The sequence below is a fragment of the Daphnia carinata genome, chromosome 9 (assembly GCF_022539665.2).
Source record: "Daphnia carinata strain CSIRO-1 chromosome 9, CSIRO_AGI_Dcar_HiC_V3, whole genome shotgun sequence".
Lineage (NCBI taxonomy): Eukaryota > Metazoa > Arthropoda > Branchiopoda > Diplostraca > Daphniidae > Daphnia > Daphnia carinata.
In genome coordinates this window covers 6,779,958-6,795,599 of record NC_081339.1, presented here as the reverse complement: position 1 = coordinate 6,795,599, position 15,642 = coordinate 6,779,958, and the positions used below count along the sequence as shown (strand labels likewise).

The following is a 15,642-nucleotide window of genomic DNA, read 5'->3' as shown; positions in this document are numbered from 1 at the left end:
AATTATCACCCTTCGGCGTAGGCAGCACTTGCTTCATTTTTAAAATTCAAGCACTTCAGTGTAGCAGAAGACGAATTGGCAAAAGTCACCATTTCGCTTAGTTTTGTATTGCATATTTGTTGGAACAGTCTTACGTTGATTTTCACCAAGTACAGTTGCAGTATGCCTAGGACAATTGATGAGGTATCCTTCGTTATTTTTCATTTCGTTCAGTAGAACATTATATTTCGATATCACCATTCTTTGTGAATGACATGTACGCTAAACGGTTGTTGGATGTTTGTAGTTGCGTGCAGATGTAGATGAGCTGAAGAAATTGGCAGATTTGGCCACGCGCCAGTCAGTAAAAGATGTTTTGGGTCTCGAAACACGCCGTCTGGAGACTGAAATAAGTCTCCAACTTAAGGACAATATGTTCAATCTTGAAACAAAACCAGTTGTCCAAGCTGCAAGTGCTGTGAGATGCTATGAAGTGAAACTTACAAACTATGGTACTATTTGGATTTGTTTGCATCTTCCGAACATGAAGAAAAGTTCTAAACAAGTTTCTTTTTTACATGTTTAGCTTGGGATCAATCAGACAAATTCTTCAAGTTATTTGTGACACTCCCAGGTGTTCAAACTCTACCAGCTGAGAATGTACTCTGCACCTTTGGCACCAGGTAAAAGATCGAAACCTTGTTAGCCGAAACTTGTTAACAATATTGGTCTTACACAGGTCACTTGATCTTTTAGTAAAGGAGCTCAATGGTAAAAATTATTCTCTGGTCATTAAAAATCTTGCTGAGTTGATTGATGTGTCAAAAAGTCACTGGAAAGTCAAATCAGGTAAGAAACCATTTGGTCACCTTAGTTATGATGTGAAACGCTAATTGCTATTTTTGTTGTAGATTCGGTGGTGGTATTTCTGGCAAAACTTAAACCAATCACTTGGCCAGCTGTTACCATGGAAGAGAAAAAAATTAAAGAGTCAAAGGCACCGAAATTTGATGCATCATCAGCTGATGATCCACAGGCTAGCATGATGAATATGATGAAACAACTCTATCAGGAAGGTGATGACGACATGAAAAGGCAAATAGCTAAATCATTTTCAGAACGCAGGGGAGGAGGAGACACACTCGACTTAGGACTTTAAATACCTCTGTTATACGTACTTTCCACTTTCTTTAACGAAAAAATAAAGAAAAACTACGTTTCCGAAATTATTATAACTTCTTTGTATTGCATGAGGAAATGTGCAAGTTTTCAGGTTCAAGAATACGACCAACGGTATCAATGTACGAATCAGAAGAGAATACTTCTCCCGCTCAGATATTCATTTCCGAATTTACAAATCGACATAATTAATAACCAACAGTTTAACAAAAAAGATCTCCAAAGCTTCCATCAACCTCGATGAATGTCTTCATGGAACAATCTTAATGCAGTCGTGGAGCGGAATCAAAGTATCCAGCTGACTTTCTGGAACGTCCGAGTGTAGAACGTGTTCAGGTTTCACGAGATTCCATTTGTAACTAGTCGAGGGAATGACTTCTACGTCTTGGCGTGGTTTCGTGATCAATTCAAACAAGAATCCTATCGTTTTCTGGCTAACTTCTCGCATGCGCTCTTTGGACGGAGCAGCATGGTGATGACCGTAGGAAGCTGCACCCATGACCGAATTCAACCAAAATCGAATCTTGTTGATGAGGAGCACATCCTGCATGTGAAGAATGAAGAAGGCATGATATTGTTATGCGGTAAGTTGGTTTTAAGCTAACAAAAAACTCACGGAAAGAGATATTTCAGAATCAAACGCGACTTCCATGTCGTGTTCTGGATAGAAGGACTGCTTCTTCGCTTGATCGTAACCCAGCCCACAAATGGCACCAGTAAGACGAGTTCTATTCGTATCTGCTCGGAATTCAGCTCTCGGCGCAAAAAGGAGTGTCAAAATGGCAGGCAATCCTGGAATGTTTGGAAGCAACGTAGTACTCCGCGCAATCACACGATTGGTGGTCATTTGAGATCCGATCTAAAGAGAAAAATTGAGTTTAATTTATTTTGTTCGACTTCTATTTAGATGTTTCAAAACTTCGTACATGCGCAGCCACGAGTACCCGTTCGTGATTATCACCAGGCTGGTCGTCCAACATGACCGAATTCACAGAATCGTCTTCAATTTTGAGAATGGTACCTAAAAGTGCGTGTACTTTGCCGTACATTCTCATTTCCAACGGACTGTAAGGACCCTGAAGTTTGTGCAACATGGCGTTGGAGTGCTTTGGCTCATTCACTTCGTGTTCCATTGCTAAAAACTCGGCAGCAATGGATCTTTGTTCCTCCAATCTAACTCAAGAAAAAGTGTTACGTTCGAGCTTGGAAGAGCAGATATGAATTTGTGCCTTACTCTCGTTGTCTGTAGCGAGCCATGTGTGAATTGGGTTTGGTTTCTTGTGCGGATCGGCGCTGTTCATTGTCTTGTTTGTTCATGAAAGATTCCTCCACTCTAACAGCGTGATTGAGTGTCAACATTTCGGAAGAGATCGGATTATCCCAATTACCACCTTGTTGAATCAGATCCATCGTGGTTATTCCGTTGACGACAGAGAACACCTTAAAAAAACGGAAAAGAAAATGGATTGTCTTGTGCAACCAGCGAATAAGTTTTTAATTTAATCACCCTGGCTGTGAGTTGTTGATCTACCGTGCGCTCTTCAAACCATTCTTTAGCTGACTTTGTCCAGTTTCCTTTCGGATCATTAATCAACGATGGACCCACACCAGTCAGATAGCATTCAATAGCCAATGGCGGGAACTTCAGCAAGCCATCAGGAACTACCCTCAAATTCTTGATGGTGGCTTCGCCGGCATTACCGAAATCAATGAAGTAGAGACGGACGAGACGTTCAGCAGTCGGTCCGTGCTGTTGCGCGCTCAGCACTTTGGCTCGATAATATTCTACCAAATCATTGTTAACATTGTATGGACCCATCACCAATTTGCCCTTGTGGACGGGCACGGAAAGATCCCACGGTTCCAAGTAGCGGCCCTGCGGACCGATCAGCTTGTTGATGTGAGTGTAATCACGTTTAGAGCGATCATCTAGACGATGACACCAGAAATGATTGGGCTCCTCAACGTGGCACACGCTTACGAGTATTTCGTTTTCATGTAGTTCGGGAAGTCGAGGCGGCGGGATCTGCAGGACGTAAGGCACTTCACTTCGATTGCTCACACTGGACACCACCGATTCCACGTCGCTAACGTTCAACAGTCGTTTAGCCGATTCTTCCACCTTTAACGAAAATTGTTTAAGAAATGTGAGCTGATTTGCTGTAAGAAGAACTCAACATACCATAGAAGTGTACTTTTCGGCAACCCTTCTATCAAGCAATTGAAGTGTGTAGTTCGATCCGAGTTGCTTTTGTTTTACAGCCAGATAAACGGGCAAACAAATCCTTCCGGGAACTCGCTTATGTTGGAAGGGATTGCCTTCTTGGTGGAATTGGATGAAGACCCGCTGCGAATCGAATGTTATCTTGGCATTCCACGTATCCTCTTTCAGCATATCTTTCAGAAACACAAACCAAATAAGTAAGAGCCAAAAGCAACGTTTCCAATTCGAGACTCACTGAAGATTTCGGACATGTTGTTCTTGATTTGACGGACGTAAGCTTTTGGAGGTTGGTCAAGAGGAAATCCTTGAAGGCGGACCGTGCGAAAAGGATCCAATCCACAGAGACTCTTGACAGCTTCGCGTTCATCGATCTGGCCAGCAACGGCGTCCCGCGAAAAGTAATTGGGGTAGAAAGCGCCAAAGAGGACGACGCGAAGCAGCAACGCCTTTTGGCTTTCTGTTAAAGGTCTGATATTAGGCCCAATCGCCTCCTCAATACCAATGGATTTCAATCGATCTTTGATTTCGATCACCAATCGATCCATCTCCTACGAAGATTTCAACAGAAACGACAATCATTTTCACCTATGTTCTAATAACAAAAATAAAAGCAGGAAGTATTACCTTGAGTGCTTTGAGCTCGATGAAATGTTCTTCAGCCCAGCGCTTTTCTCTAACAGTTTCCGATTGCCCACTCCTTTTAAAATGCTCCTTATGCACATAGTTTTTATAGACTTGATATGCATTTAGAATAGTAATGGGATCGCTAAACGAGCCTTCTGCCCATGCCATTTTGACTTGATAGGCCAGCAACTTTTTTTGATAAGGAGAAGTGAAGATGTTCTTTGAACTGAGCCCGGCAGCCATAATGATGCACTCTTCCAGGATGTTGAACACGTACCCTATTAAAACAGAACCCATGCATCAAGTAAGCGCTCCCAATAGACTTTGACAAACATGAAATTGATAAAAAAATTTAGATACATACCGAGCATTACGAGCTTGCCCAAGTGGACGTCCATTGGGAGACGTGAGACGACACGACCAAGGTAACTCAAGTCACCATCCAATGCGGAGACAACGCCGTTCGCTGTAGCGAAAAGGGCTCCCATTTCTTTCAACGTCAGAATGGTTCGTGCAATGTTATCCAACCTAGGGGGGTCGATGACAAGTGCCAGTAGAGCCACCGGAGCCCCTAAATCCAACAATTTGGTACGCAGAACGGCTTGCTCCAAAGGACAGCGAAGGATCTCGGGAGTTACGTCATCCGGCAGGACACTTTCAGGCGAAAAACAAATAAAGGGGTAATTAAATTAGTAAAGAGTACTGAGTACTTTAGGTGATTTGATTGTTTTTACTTGTTGTAAAAGGATTCAGAGATCATTCGATAAACGACACCCTCGTTAACACGACCGACGCGGCCTCTTCGCTGGACGCAGCTACTCTTAGGAGCCCATTCAACCTAACAGAAGTAAATTATCCATTTTTAGATCTAGGGACGTTGGAAGAAATTTAATTAATCACTCTACCTTGAGTGAACAAAAATTGGTCTCTGGATCCGTGACGAGCTGCTTCATGAGACAGAAATCAACGATGTAGGTGATGTCTGGAACTGTGAGCGAACTTTCGGCGATATTAGTGGATAGAATGATTTTCCGGAAGTGTCTCAAATTCGGTGCTAGACTCGACATGGGCTGGAAGACGCGATTTTGCTCTTCACTGGTGATCCGGGAGTGCAGTGGTAGGATGTACCAATAGTTCTTGAGATTCGCAGTGCTATCATAGTCGAGCAAAGCCTTGTGCATGTTCTCAATTTCAGCCACGCCGGGCAGGAATATAAGAAAGGCGCTGCGAACGCTAGAAATGTTTTCATACTCTGGATGACGACCGTAGCGCTGGATCTCGCGTTTGCCATCGATAGCCGCAATCAACTTAGCAACTGCGTCGTATTTGTGCTTATGGATTCTCGGTTCACCATCATCGGGAAAGTGCATACTCGCTGCGAGAAACTAATTACGGAAACAGTATGATGGTATCATATTTTTCATTCTTTTTTGTTTTTAAAATGCTAATGTATGCTAACCTCTAGTTCCTGGAGCTGTTCTTTATAGTAAACGCGGACGGCGTGAGGCTCACCGGGATCCACTTCAATTATGGGAGCGTTGCGAAAGGGTCTTTCGGCCTTATTCGGGAAGCCTTCCATGACGGGACTATTGAAATATTGCGCAAATTTGCCGGCATCAGCAGTGGCTGACATCAGAATGACTTTGGTTGTCGTTTTCGTATGACGGAGGAACTTGCGGACGACCAGGAGAAGTAAGTCAGTGTCTTCATCCCTCTCGTGTACTTCGTCAACAATGACTGTAAAAGAAACAGACATTATAGCATAACGCAATTTAGCTAATGGTCAGGAACTTACTGTGGGTATAGCCTTCAAGGGATTTTTTTGCTACCAATGCTTCAAGAAGGCATCCTGTGGTCACATAGGTGAGCAATGTTGACTCACTTGTTTGACGTTCCATGCCAACCTAGTAATCACATATTTTCATTAGTATAAATGGAAATATTATGGTAAAATATTCAAAGTTACTCTGTATCCAACAACGGTTCCCAATGTCCAATTTCTTTCATAGCAGACCCTTTTGGCTATGCTAATGGCTGCAATTCGCCTTGGTTGAGTCACGACAATATTGCAGGGAGTTTTGGTTCTGTAGCACTCATCTAAAACGAACTGAGGAACTTGAGTGGTTTTGCCACAACCGGTAAAACCCTTAATGATGATGACATTTTCTTTTTTGAGAAGATCAAGAATGGCTGTTCTTTGATTGTCTATTGCCAATGGACTTCGGTTAGGTGCCTCAAAATTGTACTCATTGAAAGCAGCTGCCTTTGCTTGAAGACCATCAATATCCAAAGCATTGAGCATGTCTTCGCAGAGGGTGGATTCATCTTCAAGCATGCTCATGCCAGCACCTCTCATTCTGCATTCCACAAAGCTCTGTGTTAGGGTAGCAGCCTGAAAAAGAATCACCATGTTTGAAAGAATTGAAACCAAAGATATGCAGGAGAACAGAAACTTACTTCCAAGACTTTTTGTCTTTCTTCTTGACGATATTTTTCAACATATTCTGTGTTACTTTCGGTAATATATGGCTGACGTTCAGCTTCCGGCGAGCTGCATGCAAAAGAGAAAGACGGTTAAATTTTTAACTGCATCCATGCAAACTTAAAACTTACGATTTCCGTCTCCTTCTAGAAGAGGTTCCCGGTGCAAATTCGCCCATTTGGGAAACTGTTTTCCCGTAAATCAGGGCATCAAACATATCCAACTTTGAATCGTAATCGCTCATTTCGCAATTTGTATTTAGTAAAGTTTTCCTTAAGAAATAGCCTGTTTAGAGGTGAATTCAAGATTTAAACAAACCTAAGGTGGCAATGATTCAGCTACAAATGGCCAACAACGTGTTGTTTTCTCCCTCCTGCAGGGCTGCCGTCTTGTTCATAACAAGGAAAATAAAAACTTGTTTTTGTTATTATTTTTAAAAATTTTACGAAAAGAAAATTTCTTAAATATTTAGAATAACTTAATTTAAATTTAACTAGAATATATATTAATACTAAAGTAAAAACCGTACAACTTTTGCAACTCCGTTGGCTGATTTGGTGATGTGTGTAATGCAAAAATGGGCGCCTACACCATTTCGCCCTGAAGATATGTCACATTGTGTTATCGATTCACATCTATACTCGAGCCTCTTCCAGATCATTGATGCTTCGTATATTTTACTGTTTGTATGGTGTTTCATTGTAAGTATGTGTTCAAACGATAGAGAAAGCACGTTCATCAGTTTTGTAGCCCAACTCGTAGTACTAAACGAATTCCCTCCCACTTTGTCTGTTTTATTCCGTATCATAACTTTTCTAGACAACAAATCTTTCAGCCGGTATCACGATACTATTCCATCTATCGTTGTTTAGTAGCTGTATGTAGAGGAAGATAGACAAGAAGCGAAGAAATAACAGGATTCCTTTCATTCTTCGTTCGACGCGGTCCAGACGCACGCGTGTTATAAATAACCTAACCAACTTGATTAATGAAAACGTAGAGCAAGAAGGCTCATCGTCCCTGTGTGCGCAGGATATGGAAGCTTCGTCTCCCGAAACTAATCAATCCGCAACAAACTTGGTTGGCATTCCTCCTTCTTGCCTCCAGAGTGGGTATTTTCTTTCCTTCCTCAACCAAGAATAATAATTCACGCTAACGTCACCTAATCCCGCTATTCTTTTATACGCAATTACGTTGATACGAGACCCATATTCATTGTCATAAATAATGGCTACATTTTTTTTCTCTTTCAAGTGTTCTGTCGTCGTGCTTTTATCCGCTTTTGAATAATCGACTTTTTTTTTTCAAAAGCCTCGAGAGTAACTTCCACCGCACCGCACTAACCAGAGTTATCTACGAGGCTTTTTTCTCCAAGCCAAGAGATGCTGCTGCCTTTTATTTAGAGAAAAGTCATTGGATAAAGAGACATGTACGTATACGGAGCTGGCATGTATTTGTTTTTTTCTATTCAACAAAAACTATTCTCATTTGATTTATCGATTCATATAGAGAGATAAAACTATATATATAGCCCGATTGTGTATGGATTGGTTGTATGGATGCAGCAGTTCCGATCTACAGTAGCTTGTGACGTAGTTCCAAATGGAAATCAGTTAAAAGCTTAGAGATAAAGAGACTGGATATATGTTGTCGCAAGACATGTCGGATAACATCAAGAAGCACTCTAGACATCTCCTGTGTAATTCCATTGCTGGCCAACAACGTCGAGCTCACCATCTATGTTTTCTTGTCCGAAACAGAGCCGCAGGAATTCAATTTTGTCCGTCTGAAAAGAAAAGAAGCTTTAAAACTTGTTCATCAACAAGTCAACACTTCGAGATAATACTCGTTGTGGTTGTTCTTGGCTCCGATCGATATTTAATTCCAACTGGAACAAGGCAAAGGACGACAGCTTGAGTTTGAACGAGCCCAGCTGCTGGGCAAATGTCCAGCACTTTACAGGTGCCCAACTTCTCATAACTCTTTGATATTTACGAATATTGGTGTTACGTTTTTACTTTGTTTGTTCAAGGCTGGAAAAACTGAAAGAAAACAAAGGGTGATAGATGGGTGCATGAAATCGCACGAAAAACATTTCCGTAACTAGGAAAAAAAAAGTATCAAGGATATAACTATAACGTGTGTTTTTTGGCGTGCAGTGCTTTTTACGGCCTTCCGGCTCCCTTTGACATTTCATTCCACTGATGTATCAAGCAGGCGATGGCGTGTACACTACATACACTTACTATATACGTACCACCCTTGCACTCATGGCTAGATTATTATTCCACGCCATGCACGACAAGTTTGTCCCGCCATCCCAATCCAATGTTGAAGTAGCACAGCCAAAAATAAGAAACAACAGTGCACAATGTCGAGACTTCGTGTTTGGCCAACATTTTGCAACATTGATGATTGTTTTCATCTAAATTTCACGATAGACTGTCGTCACATTCAGATTTCTATGCCATATGTAAATAAATCGTAAAAATCGAAGATCAATATGTGCCCGTAACGTTGAAACTACGTCGTATAGACGTGCAAATAAAGAAATTATCATTCTGCGTGCCGATTGCTACGTTGATAATTTCATTGTGTGTGTGTCTATATGCTCGCTAAATAATGGTGGTAATTGATCGATGATCAAGACACCGTCACGAAAAAAATGTAGTATTTGGCATTTTGTTTGCCAAAACGTTTGGTGACGTCAATCGCAGAGAGTAATCGAATCATATCGTCTGCTCGAAACGCCCCTATCCATCGTTAAAACTTAAAAATAAATGCAATAAAAATAAATTCTATTATCACATTTCATTATTTCGCTTTCAATCATCCATAATAGTATAGCAACACAATAGCATTAATAAAAAAGAGATCAAGATTTTTTAATGACGAGTGACGAACTCGCAATAGGCTTCCCCATCCCCACGAGACAACCTTTAATTCCGTATTACTTTTCTTTTTTCAACGTTTCAGTATCATGTCTCGCATAAATATCACAGTCTGCCCAGCTCGGCGTCCACGTTGCGTGCATTTTATTTCCCAATCGATTTGTTTGCTGGAAATAGTTATTTCTACCACTGTTTATCCAATGTGTACTGGCCATGTTTAATTAACATCAGTGCTGTTGGTGTGCCGAACCACGTGGTGGATCGCCACATACTCGTCCTGTTGGTGCAGGGGGCCAGAAGCTCGTCTCAAAATTCGTCTATTTTGGGTGAGTATTTCTTCTTTTCTCGTTAGATACCATCATTATACTCATTACTAGATAAAGAATAGCGTTTTATTTCCTATTCATAGTCCTGTTGTTAGTCTAGAAACGTTCAGGGCAAAAAGGAAATTACATCGAAACGATTGTTGCATAAGACGTGTGCCTTGATCGATTTCTTGGCAGTCTCATCTCGTGAGAAAGTCTAGACACCCTTCGAGAAAAAAATTGATATTTTGATTGATGTTGCAGTTTTCGTACATTGCGTCTACGTCAGTTGCAGTGAAGAAAAAAGAAGGAATTTTTAAAGCCAAGAAAATAGGGTAAGAAATGACTATTTTCTGTTTTGGAAGACTTATACCTCGTGTTAATCCTCAGACTGGCTCGTTTATATACGATGGTTATTAATCGTTACAGGGAAAGCTTAAAGCAAAAGGGCTGTCTGTCTGTAACGCACTATTTACAAGAGCAATACGTTCTTGTTGGCCCACAGTCGGATATACATTTAACCTAACCAAAATGGCCGTTCTAGATTGAATTTCATATTACCTCTCAGAAGTTGTCATTCTGCTAGTCAACAATTTTTGCCGCAAAAGTCCAGAAAAAAAAACTACAAGAATGTTTGCCCTTTTATTATTATTCTTGTTATTGGTTGAACGGGTTAGGCAACGCCAAATCGAAAAGGATCGATCGACCTTTTTATCCTGGCGGTGACGGCGGCCAAGTTGCTCCCGTCCAAACAAAAAAAAAGTAAAAAAAAAAAGACTTGGACAACGACAACAGAGAGAAAATCATATTGTTGATGTTCGGATAGGCGAGCATTTCCCTGTGGGTGATGGGCCGCGTGATGACGTCATTGAGTAACGTGAAAGAGATGAATCCACCGGAAGACACACGGTCCCGTCGATTGGTGATTGATGTTGGGTGGTCCCGCAGAGAAGAATTGGGTGGGCTAGTAGGGCGGTTCCAATAATCGAATCATACGGACCATCCGTCAAAATATTTTCTGATGTTCCAACCAGAAACAAATGGAACTCCATTTTTCTTTTGTTTTTACAATCCAATCTTGTACAAGGGCACAGAGCAAAAGGCCAACAATTGATTGCACGCCGGCATACTTTGGCACCATTTTCAAACGTTTAAAAAGATTTGTCTTTTTAATTAGTTTGGGGGGGGGAATCGATAACAGGTAGAGCACGCGTTTGATCTATTTTCATTTTTGTGTGTGTTCGATTAAACAAAATTCCGCTGCGTAAACTCACGCGGCCGTCAGTAAAGTAGGATGTGTAGGTTTTGACGGTGTGAGTTGGGTGGGAGGGGAGAAAGGAACAGCGACGGCGCAATCCACTACTTTTGCTATTCCATGGCTACTTTGAAGTTGACGGACTGGTGTAGAATTGGGGGAAATAGGAAAAAGGAGAAAAGCTGACACAGTCCCGCACGATCCCGCATTCTGACCAGTCGGTGTATCTAACGTGCTGGCCAATTGTGACCATATGATCGCTAAATTGCTTTGAACTCTTTCGTGACGTCGTTTAAGTTTTAATCATAAGAAGAAGAATGTGTTAATTGTGTGAGGAATTAATTAACTAACAATGAGGTAGATGCAAATGATGTTTTAAATTTTTAAAGAAAAAAACTTAAAATGTTGCTTGAAATTTAATAGGTTGATGGAGACATTGCGCTGGAGATTGTGCCGTTCCACCTGAAATAGAAGAGACCCTCGGTGATTAGTGTTCATTCCGATCGGGATTAGGAAGAAAACGAAACGCAATCGGAACCTCCCGAGGGTAGTGTTTCAGTGTAGTGTTTAGTGTTGATTGCGTGATTGATTTTTTTTCGTGATTTTTTCAAATCTAGTGAGTTTACTCCATTCCATAATTCGAAAATGGGTAAGAAGAATTCCAAGCTCAAACAGGAGACCATTGATTCTCTCACTCACGACACCTACTGTAAGTATTTCCTTTTTGAAACAGTTTAACTGCATGAACGATAAAAGAGAGGGCGCAGTTTTGAATAACAAATCGAGGTAATTTAACTATATTTTGACACGCGTGTGGCATTTTCGGATGTCGGGAGGGGCAAAACAAGCAGCGATTTCTCTGCGGTGCCTTTTGGCGTTTGACGGACACGGGCCATTAAAAACGAAAGGTTCCACGCCCCTGACTCGTTGTCATTCTAGGCTTCCGGTGTTCGCGGTGCGGAATAAATAATGAGGTTATCCTACCCTGAAACTGTTTAAAGTTTATATATATTTTATGTAAATTCTCTTCCGATTAATAGAACAGAAATATTCTGAGGGGGTTTCGATTCTGCCCGTCTGTCCGGATATAGCACTCGTAGTTTTGCGGAATAATCTTTCTGGGTCATTCCACATGCCCTCTCCAAAATTCTAATAAAATATTCAGTAAAAATCGATCCGGTTGAACAAGAATTGCCATTCCGTCGCGTGCAATAAGAAAACAAGAATCCTGAACGATTGCGAATAAAGAGCTACTTTTCTCTACCGCCGAGAATACGATAGGGCGAATGGGGTGGAAGGAGGATGGGCAAAAAAGGTTACGACCGCATCCTAATACAAAAGGCATCCGCAGAGAGAAAAAGGGAGGCACACGGACATTTGGTTGTCTTGACAACCATTGCCAACTATTACCACTACCAACAAAACAACGCACGTAACTTAAAAATTCCGTTAGTCACGACCGCACTTGAAAATCGGGACTAAAATCTGTCAATAACGAACAGCATTGATTTTTTGTTACATATTTTGCTTCACCTGATTTAATTGTTTTTTTATATTTTTATTGCAGTTACCGAGAAGGAAATCAGGCAGTGGTAAGTTTATTTATCGATATCTTGTTTGTTTACTGCTGTATTTTTTTTCTGGGGGGGAAAGGTTGCATTGGAAATGTTTTACGACCACTGCGCCATTGCTCACGGTAGAAAAAAAAAATGGACTAACGTTGCCTTCAATTTGCATAAAGTAATAGACATATCTGAAAAAAGGGTGGGGTAGTCCCACGTAGCAAACACGCAACGACAAGGGATGCCCTTGGCGGGACATCCCTTGTCCGCTGAGAAAAAATCTTTTATTGTTTGAAACTTTACTCGATTGTTTAACGCATCTATTTACTCGTGTAACAATTTTCGTCGCCTTTTTGTTCTGCAAACAGGAAAAGTTGATCATTTTACGAAGCTTCAGAGAATTCGGGATGCGGGTCCCGATGCGATAAACGTACACTGCAGCAAACAATAGAAAATATTTTTTTCATGAGAAATTCGTTTGATGTTTATCTAATAACAAAAAGAAATGCGTCCGAAATCGATGAAAAATGAAAAAAAGTTGTGCCGAGATTTACAAAGGGAAAAACTCCGCACGATTTAGCGATGCCCTCGCATACCTCATTGAGTATGGGATTTTTGGAACGCATAGCATGCCTCAGGGTTGCACATAAATGATCCTTGTGAAATGTAGCGTGACAGCCTTTTCGATCTTGTACTTAAGAAGTCGAAGCATGTTCCTCCGCTAAAAGAAAGAACGTACTTTGACCAAACTTTTTTGTTTTTTCGCCGGGAATTCCGCACGCGGAAAGTTGTTAATCAAATATTTCCGCTGTATGTCTTCAGTTTGAAAAGTTTGATTCAATTTCAACAAAGTTTCTAATGCTTTCATTTCATAATTTCAGGCATAAAGGATTTCTGAAGGATTGCCCTAATGGTCTCTTGACTGAGAAGGTGATACTGAAATTCGTCATAATGAGAAAATTTTCATTACATTTTATTTTGATAGGGTTTCATCCGAATCTACAAGCAGTTCTTCCCACAAGGCGATCCTTCAAAATTCGCTACGCTGGTTTTTCGAGTCTTTGACGAGAATAACGTAACAATTTCATCTTTCTACTAGCTATGCAAATTATTCAGCTAATGAACATTGACTTAGTTGATTACTTCTTTTATTAGAATGAGTTTGCATATAAATTCTAGCACTCCGGGGCAGAAGAAGAAACTTTTAAAATAAAACGTGCCAACCGATCGTCGGTTGTGTAGGCCCCCGTGTGTTATAACAGTCAAGTTTGCCTCTATCGTAGCACTAAAATATTTTCGCCCTGTGTCTCTGGGTATATCTCAAAGTTTGTTGTAGTTCTAGGAGACGAACGATCGATATATCCTTCAGATGGCACCCACACACACACCACTCGCAAAACTCTTGATGCAGGGAACACATTCTTTTTCTCTCCTTATTTTTTGAGTTTGTAATTAGCAACTCGGGAGTTGCTTGGTGACCACCACTTCAAACCTAACATCTTTGAAGAACAGTAGAAAGTCTGAGCGAAATGAAATGAATCGAACGATTCGAAATAGCAAAATGAAACGATTTGAAAAACAATATAGTACATGGTTTTTTTACGTTATTGAATTTTTGCTTCTTATTTTTACAGGATGGATCTATCGAATTTGAAGAGTTTATTCGAGCGCTATCAGTGACGTCAAGAGGCAATCTGGATGAGAAACTTCAATGTAATAGACGAAATTGAAAAAAGCTTTACATTTGTGCGATTTACGAGGCATTTTGCATTCAATTTCATTTTGATATGTTTCAATTTTCCTTTCTTTTATTGACGAGGTTTTTCCTTTTTATTTGCCAATTTTAAAGGGGCGTTTAAACTCTATGACGTCGACAACGACGGTTTCATCACGCGGACGGAAATGTACAACATCGTGGACGCCATTTACCAGATGGTGGTAAACTTCCTTTTCTTTTATGTGAATCGTTTTGTTTTAGACTGACAAATGAACGTGGACAACAAAGGCGTTTGTACCGGCTGTTGCTCACGGGGATCAATGGAAGTCGTTCAAGTTGATTGAATTCGGTGACGACGTGTGTATAAAACACATGTCGACACAGTGTTTGTTTTGAAAATAGGGTGGTCGTTTACTATGTTCTTTTCGACATTTAGGGCCAGACGCCGAACTCTGAAGACGAAAACACGCCACAGCGACGGGTGGACAAGATCTTTAGCCAGATGGACAAGAACAACGACGACAAGCTCACGCTCGACGAGTTTCGCGAAGGGAGCAAGGCCGATCCTAGGATCGTCCAGGCTCTTTCTTTGGGTGACACTTGAAAGCCCAAATTAGGAGTTAGTAACCCTGAACTGCGATCCCTCCAGACAAAAAAAAAAGGACATCAGCTAAACTTGGATTTCTTTTTCTTCTTTTGTATTCATTTACATTTCATGATACATTCGGCCAGGTTTACTACTATACTTTCTTCATTTCTTGTTTCTTACATGTATTTTCTTCTTCGCTCATATTTATTTCACGTGTATTAAGCTATCCATTTCCCCCGTTTTACATTTGCTAAACCCAATCTGTCATGTGAAGATCACCCCATTTTTCCATAATTCTACTTCACTTTGGCATAAATTTACACTTGCAGTCTTTCTTCTTTTTTTCTCTCCTTGTTTTGTTTCAAGTACTTTATGGTTCTCTAGTGGTGTGGTTCTTATTCGGTCGTCCTATTTTTTTCGAATAATAATCCACTTGTATTTTTTTTTATTCCTTGTTTGTGTCGTCTGCTGTGCGTGTGAGCAACCGAGAAAAACAAAACAAACAACGGCCATTCAATCATATTTAGCAGCTTTGAGTGAGAATTTACTTCATATTATATCTTTATTATTACCATGTTGTTTTCCTTAATAACTTTTTCATTCCTATATACAGTCGATTGATAAGCAAAAAAAAAAAAAAGAAAAGGAAACGAAATGTTTAAGGACAAAAGTTCTCCATAATACACCGTTGTCAATTTTGGGAATGATTTCCACTCCAAGTCGTGTATCTTCATTATTTTACAAGCGTTTGGATAATTATTTAAGATGCATCTGATGTGTAGACTCTAGTGTCCAATTAAGTTTTGATCTGTGTTGGACGATTCCACAATGGTCA

At 40.5% G+C, this 15,642-nt stretch overlaps 4 protein-coding genes and 2 long non-coding RNA genes across 8 annotated transcripts in view; 5 read left to right on the top strand and 1 right to left on the bottom strand.

Moving 5' to 3' along the window:
- Positions 1-24: 24 nt before the first annotated feature.
- Positions 25-1,205, top strand: LOC130697992 (calcyclin-binding protein-like). The gene is made up of 5 exons (XM_057520775.1): positions 25-183; positions 287-491; positions 566-662; positions 719-828; positions 891-1,205. Exons 1-5 carry the CDS (start codon positions 163-165, stop codon positions 1,136-1,138), a joined length of 681 nt encoding a protein of 226 aa, XP_057376758.1. The 5' UTR covers positions 25-162; the 3' UTR covers positions 1,139-1,205.
- A 33-nt stretch (positions 1,206-1,238) lies between these two features.
- LOC130697991 (probable ATP-dependent RNA helicase spindle-E) lies at positions 1,239-6,774 on the bottom strand. Of its 2 annotated transcripts, XM_057520774.2 has the most exons (16): positions 6,620-6,774; positions 6,464-6,557; positions 5,973-6,398; positions 5,802-5,910; positions 5,466-5,743; positions 4,912-5,391; positions 4,741-4,844; positions 4,371-4,660; positions 4,007-4,284; positions 3,618-3,930; positions 3,341-3,555; positions 2,666-3,280; positions 2,393-2,598; positions 2,085-2,331; positions 1,775-2,017; positions 1,241-1,702 (listed from the first exon to the last, which is right to left on the bottom strand). In XM_057520774.2, the coding sequence occupies exons 1-16, from the start codon at positions 6,730-6,732 to the stop codon at positions 1,409-1,411; spliced, it is 4,305 nt and encodes a 1,434-aa protein (XP_057376757.1). In that variant the 5' UTR covers positions 6,733-6,774; the 3' UTR covers positions 1,241-1,408. The 2 variants fall into 2 exon arrangements, with proteins under 2 accessions (XP_059352997.1, XP_057376757.1); XM_059497014.1 differs by lacking the exons at positions 5,973-6,398; positions 6,464-6,557; positions 6,620-6,774 and having other exon boundaries at positions 1,239-1,702; positions 5,466-5,658; positions 5,794-5,910.
- A 27-nt stretch (positions 6,775-6,801) lies between these two features.
- On the top strand, positions 6,802-7,988 carry LOC130697993 (uncharacterized). The gene is made up of 3 exons (XR_009003096.2): positions 6,802-7,189; positions 7,308-7,596; positions 7,743-7,988. It is a non-coding gene; the product is annotated as an uncharacterized LOC130697993 (long non-coding RNA).
- Positions 7,989-8,079: 91 nt separating this feature from the next.
- LOC130698162 (EMILIN-1-like) overlaps positions 8,080-15,642 on the top strand; it is a gene marked incomplete at its 5' end in the record, with an annotated part of 50,318 nt that continues 42,755 nt past the window's right edge. Inside the window, one exon of the mRNA XM_059496986.1 lies at positions 8,080-8,313. Coding sequence (XP_059352969.1) covers positions 8,080-8,313 — 234 coding nt within the window. The remainder of the gene's footprint in view (positions 8,314-15,642) is intronic.
- Positions 8,335-8,984, top strand: LOC132088337 (uncharacterized). Its single transcript, XR_009421824.1, has 2 exons — positions 8,335-8,450; positions 8,521-8,984. It is a non-coding gene; the product is annotated as an uncharacterized LOC132088337 (long non-coding RNA).
- LOC130697897 (frequenin-1) lies at positions 9,479-15,526 on the top strand. 2 transcript variants are annotated; one of them, XM_057520688.2, is made up of 9 exons: positions 9,479-9,705; positions 11,363-11,486; positions 11,557-11,648; positions 12,507-12,531; positions 13,383-13,431; positions 13,487-13,576; positions 14,136-14,214; positions 14,351-14,439; positions 14,655-15,526. In XM_057520688.2, exons 3-9 carry the CDS (start codon positions 11,585-11,587, stop codon positions 14,820-14,822), a joined length of 564 nt encoding a protein of 187 aa, XP_057376671.1. In that variant the 5' UTR covers positions 9,479-9,705; positions 11,363-11,486; positions 11,557-11,584; the 3' UTR covers positions 14,823-15,526. The 2 variants fall into 2 exon arrangements, with proteins under 2 accessions (XP_057376671.1, XP_057376669.1); XM_057520686.2 differs by lacking the exon at positions 9,479-9,705 and adding an exon at positions 11,153-11,296.